Here is a 5,465-nt window from a genome sequence, read left to right as displayed (position 1 = left end):
TTTCAAAAATGGTAGTTTAATTACGCACTTCGATATTTTGTCTCCAAGACAAATTGCTTTAAAGAAGTCCAAAATAAATTCTAAATAAAAAAAAAATTCAAAAAGTCAAAGTTTTAAAAGTTTTCAGTTTAAAGCTTGAAGCTTTTTAAAAAATCTTAATCGGTCCGGAAAGTTTAAGCAATTAACCTTAAGGCACGGTGCCATACACTACTAGTTTTATTTTAAGTTCAATAAATATCAATACTTGAGCTTATGTTAGTAGTTTATTCAAATTATACAGTTCATCATATAATAATAAATATCATTTATGACTCAGCTCTTATAAGTCCTTCAATCCAATCTCTGTATTCGGCAATATTTGAATAAACTCCAGGATATTCTGCTTTGGCGCAATCTTCGCCATAGGAAACAGTTCCGACCAAGACTCCATCGATGGTAAGGGGGCCACCCGAGTCTCCAGTGCAAGAATCTTTACCACCTACAACGGGGATTCCAGCGCAAACTTGCCTTTCGGACACGTTTACTTTATCCATGTAGGAAAGGAAACAATCGAATAGATCTATTATTTCCAACTCGACTCCTCGCAGATTTTTAGACAATTGGCCACCGAACTGTAAACCAAGAATATTTTTTACTTAATTTGATACTTTTGATAATTGTCAACTGAATTGTTCATGCTTAATACGATACGATTAATTTGCCATATGCTATACAAAAGTAAAAGCTTTTAAAATGTTGTGAACACAAAACTGTTTTATTAACTTCTCTTTGGGTAAGTTATTGTAATCTTCACGTTTCAGAAGTTACTGAACATTTTGGCATACCTCAAAAAAATGGACGGGTGTTTGTGTAAAGTAGGTGTTGTGGATACAATTTTTCGTTTACATTTTCGGGAGTACCGCTCAACCGATTTGAATGATTGAAAAAGCATTCGATTTCTACTTATAGGAATTAGTGCTGATCAGTTTTTTGGAAAGACCGGTCCAGCCGTTTCCGAGATACGAAGAAAATGAAAATTAAGTTTTTGGGAGAACAGGGAAACTGATTTGAATGATTCAAAATACATTCAATTCGTGATGCTAAGAAGACTTGGTGATTAGTTTTTGGGAAAGACAGGCCTAATTTAAGTAATAAGAAGCTATAAATGTAAAAAATGTCAGTTTTGCGATAACAAAGCATCGGATTCGATTGATTCATAAAACGATTTTCTTGCAAAGTAACGATTAGTTTTGGACATGCAAAAAAAAATTTTTGTTTCAAAGATATATATTTTTTTAATTTCCAAAAAATATATTTTTTTAATATGAGAAATGACTCACTTACAAATTAATCATTTTAACTTTGAATTTCAGTTTATACAATTTTAAGAAATATGAGATAACCTCCTTCATTCTAACATCGCTTGATCAAGTTTTGTTTATTTACTTTTTATGTAAACATACATTAAGGTCATTGTCCAATCTACAATCTCTTAAATTGCGTCTTTAAAATTTGAATAATCAAAGTACAGCATTTATAATAATCTATTTGAAAATATTTAATATTGCTCAAATTTTTCATTACGGTACGGAAAGTTCCAGCAATTTGCCTTAAGGCACGATGCCATGCACCACAAGTTTATGTTTAATTTGATCCTGTTTCAACCAAAATTTTCAAATCAACATATATAATTACACTAGCACCAGCACTAGCAAAATTCATGTCATTTTTAGGTCTTTATTTTTTTACTCCAATTTTACCATTTTACAATTCTGATTAAATGCGCTAACTTTTAGAACTTCCTAAGGCCCTTTAGTATTTTTTTTTAAAAAAGGGCCTCTCAAGTCGACCGATAAAAAAAATAGATTCATTGTCCAACAAAAAGATTTAATTCTTGAAACCTCGGGGCAATTGTAGTATTTATTTCTACTGTGATCGTATAAATGTTTTTCACGGTTATGGTTCCAAAGTTTAAACTAGCTGTAAGTGGAATTCTGTCTTAAGGCAATTAAGGCATCGTGCCTTAAGGCAAATTGCTGGAACTTCCCGTACCAAAAATTATTAATTTTTTAAAAACGATTAACATTTTTGAAAAAAAATGTACTTTGAAAAAATAAGATTTTTGAGAAACTATATATATGGACAAAAAATTACTTTTTTTTGAAAAAAAAAATTTAAAAAAAAAATAATTTTTTTTTAATTTTTTTTTTTTTTTTTTGAAAAAAAAATTTTTTTCTTTATTTTGACATATTGTGGAAGATCTGAACTTTTTTTTCAAAGCAATCGTACTGATTTAACTGCATAGGGACAAAATATAAAGCGCGTAAGCGCCGCGTCGCTGTCTAATGCATAAGCATTGGTACGGAACCCATAGGAATGTTAACAAAATGTATACTTATTGATAAATTCTCTATAAAATATCTGATAATTTGATGTGCATATGTCTAATGATCATTTTTGACCGCCAAATGGCTAATTTTTTTACTTTTTCCTCCATACCTCTGAAACCGCTAGACCTACCTTTATGAAAATTTTATCGATTCTTCTTCTTGTCAATACAAGTGAAATGTTTTTTATTTAAATTGGACGCTCCGTTCTCTTAAAAACTGAGTTACCGTTTTCGGCACTTTTTGCCCCGTATCATCAGAACGGCTAGACCTGCCTTCGCCAAAAACTAATCAGCACGTCTTCTTATCAATACGAATCGAATGTTTTTTGAATTATTCAAATCGGTTGATCCGTGTTCCCGAAATCGTCGACGAAAATTTGTATCCGCACATACATACACACACGCACATACATACACACACACATACACACACATACACACACACACACACACACATACATCCATTTTTTCTAAGGTATGCCAAAATATTCAGAAACCTCTGAAACGTAAAGATATATAAAATTTTCATTTTCGATTTTTTTGCGATTACTATAACTTCCCCTACGGGAAGTTAATGAACAAAATTTATAGAGGTTAACCATAATCGATTTTGGTCTTTTGGTTATTACATATATAAAAAAGCACTTTCATGCTAATCATAAAAAAACGGCATGACCCATTGACCAAACTAATCGCAAGTTCTTATCGAGTTTTATCAAATGGAGTTAAAATTGAAAAAAGTTAGATAGAATCATAGATAAGGAATGGGCAAAATGTTAAATTTTGGATCCCATACATACACATATTTAGTTCTAATTTTAATTAAACCAACAACTGATACTTTTATATTTAATAATTACCGATGTTCTTCCCCATCCAGACACATAAGCTTTGGTTCCTGCTGGCGGTTCATAGTCCTTTTCGGCCATCATGATCGGTTGGATGTCTTCGCTAAACTTGAGCGGATATGCAAGTTTAACAAGAGCCACGTCATAATCGGATGTGTCATCATGATCTTCTGGATAATCAGGGTGAAGGGCATAAAATTCAATGTCGAATATCATTCCTCCATGGTTTATTTCAGAACTGCCAACACGTACTTTGACTTCCTCATGGCTGTAGACGCTGTGAAAAAAGAGCACCATTTGTAATGACAAAAGTTTACTGCTAAAAATAATCTCATTTGGAAAACTATAATCAAACTGTTCAATATGCATGCATTAACTTCAGGGGGTTGTGTTACCCAAGTGCTGTCGATTTTGCTGTTATATAATATGAGCTACAAACATAAAAAAATCAATGCATATTTTTAAAATTATATTGGGTTTGAGTTTTTCAATGATATTAAATATTACTGTAAATCTTATTTTCTTAATTACTGACTCCCTGAAGGTAAAAAAAAAATATTTTCAGCCAGAAAGGTTGACTTGCTAATTTCATGTGTTCCTGACGCTTCCACATATTCTGAATCGTTTGAGACCAATATAAAAGCATGTATGTATGCAGGGCCAGCCCTGGAGCCCTCAGCGTCCGCATGCCATTACTTTTTTTTAGCGCCCCCCCCCCTATTATTTTAGCTGTTTTAACAGTTCATCATGAAAATTATACAGAATTTACATTGAATTTTTAAAATACTTTTTAATAATTCTGTGTTTAGTACTCAAGAAATTAGATATATGTAAACTAAGAGCGCAAAAATACATTGATTTTAAAATTATTCAGAAGATCGAGGCAATTCCCGGGTGCTCATAATCAATTTTTTGTGTCTTCTATCGTTGCCGCACTATCGAGCTATTTTTAAATATTTATTTTCAATCTAAACTTTTCAACACATCCAAAAATTTCAATATGTTATTTATTGCTTGCAATAAATTTTCAATTATTTCTAACGCGTGCGTAATATTAATATTTGGGTTTTGAAACATTTTATTTATTTATTTTGAGGATTTTATGCAATTTATCCTATTGAGCAAATTAGAGATTAAAAAAATTCTAGTCTTTCATTATTAAACATAGCACTGGTACTTCATGTTTTAATTTAATATTTCATTATTTAAAATATCTAAAATTGCATGGTAAACTTCTCCTAATTGATATCGTAAGGGACGAATTGTATGTATTAACCTTTACTTTCCCATTTATTGTTTTCAAGTGAAATTTTTAACGTATACTAAAAATACTGTCCATAGATTAGTAAAAGATGCAAGAAAAGTATATATTTTTTGAATTATATTAAAGGACTATATTATAAATTTCCTATCCAAATCTCGTTTTGGCGCCCTTTAAGGCGTGCGCCCGCATTTTTTGCATGCATTGCATTGAAGGTAGGACGTAGGACCGGCCCTGTATGTATGTATTCTTTATACTTCTCTTAAGCTAGCAAAAGCAAAATCGATCCGTATCAATCGTATTATTCAGTACTTATTTTGTACTAATTTGTACCAATAATAAAAAAATTGTACCACATGCCATTTAAAAAAACGTGGTGCTATTATTGATTCATTTTCTTCCAAAATAAAAAATGGTCTTGCTAGCTTAATAATAAGCTAGCAGCTCCACTTTTTTAAGTGCCACGTGGTACAATTTTTTTTATTATTGATACAAATAAGTACTAAATAATACTACAGGTCCGGGTCGATTTTGCTAACTTGGTCTTGATAGCTTGAAATAGGTATATATTACATATTTTTGATTCAACAATTTAGAGAACAATATTAAATTCAAAAATAAAATTGTGTAATAAGTAAAATGTAAAACTTACAACATGAAGCAATGAGCCGCTGTCAGGACAAATTGTCTAGTCAGAATCACACCGCCGCACACGTGTCCATTAAAATGGAGCAATGATACTTGATAAGGAACTTTCTTTATGCTTATTTCCTCACCACCAACGATCTTCTCATCAGTTTTATTGGTCTTTAAGATAAAGGATTCGGTATCCGAAACTGCAAAAAAAAAATTGTTGAATTTTTCCAAACCTCGAAATGTATTTATATAACTATAACGTACCTAGGTAGAACAATACCAAAAAGCACAAAATAGATAAAGTTTTGGATGCCATTTTGAATCAGTGCCAAAGTCGAAATGAACTCCAGTT

At 31.4% G+C, this 5,465-nt stretch overlaps 1 protein-coding gene across 1 annotated transcript; it reads right to left on the bottom strand.

The window, feature by feature from the left end:
- Positions 1-296: 296 nt before the first annotated feature.
- Positions 297-5,465, bottom strand: LOC113366764 (trypsin-3-like). Its single transcript, XM_026608418.1, has 4 exons — positions 5,378-5,465; positions 5,130-5,313; positions 3,229-3,493; positions 297-611 (listed from the first exon to the last, which is right to left on the bottom strand). The coding sequence occupies exons 1-4, from the start codon at positions 5,427-5,429 to the stop codon at positions 306-308; spliced, it is 807 nt and encodes a 268-aa protein (XP_026464203.1). The 5' UTR covers positions 5,430-5,465; the 3' UTR covers positions 297-305.

The sequence above is a fragment of the Ctenocephalides felis genome, unplaced genomic scaffold (assembly GCF_003426905.1).
Source record: "Ctenocephalides felis isolate EL2017-DRISC unplaced genomic scaffold, ASM342690v1 CF-g0.4_SCAFFOLD_01170, whole genome shotgun sequence".
Lineage (NCBI taxonomy): Eukaryota > Metazoa > Arthropoda > Insecta > Siphonaptera > Pulicidae > Ctenocephalides > Ctenocephalides felis.
Note: the sequence above shows the minus strand (reverse complement) of the source record. Positions and strands in the feature narration are given on the sequence as shown.

Coding starts and splice junctions, on each gene's coding strand:
- LOC113366764 (XM_026608418.1), bottom strand. CDS start 5,429: ATGGCATCCAAAACTTTATCTATTTTGTGCTTTTTGGTATTGTTCTAC. Junction 5,314..5,377: donor TTTGGTATTGTTCTACCTAG/GTACGTTATAGT, acceptor TTTTTTTTGCAG/TTTCGGATACCGAATCCTTT. Junction 3,494..5,129: donor GCGGCTCATTGCTTCATGTT/GTAAGTTTTACA, acceptor CTTTTTTCACAG/CGTCTACAGCCATGAGGAAG.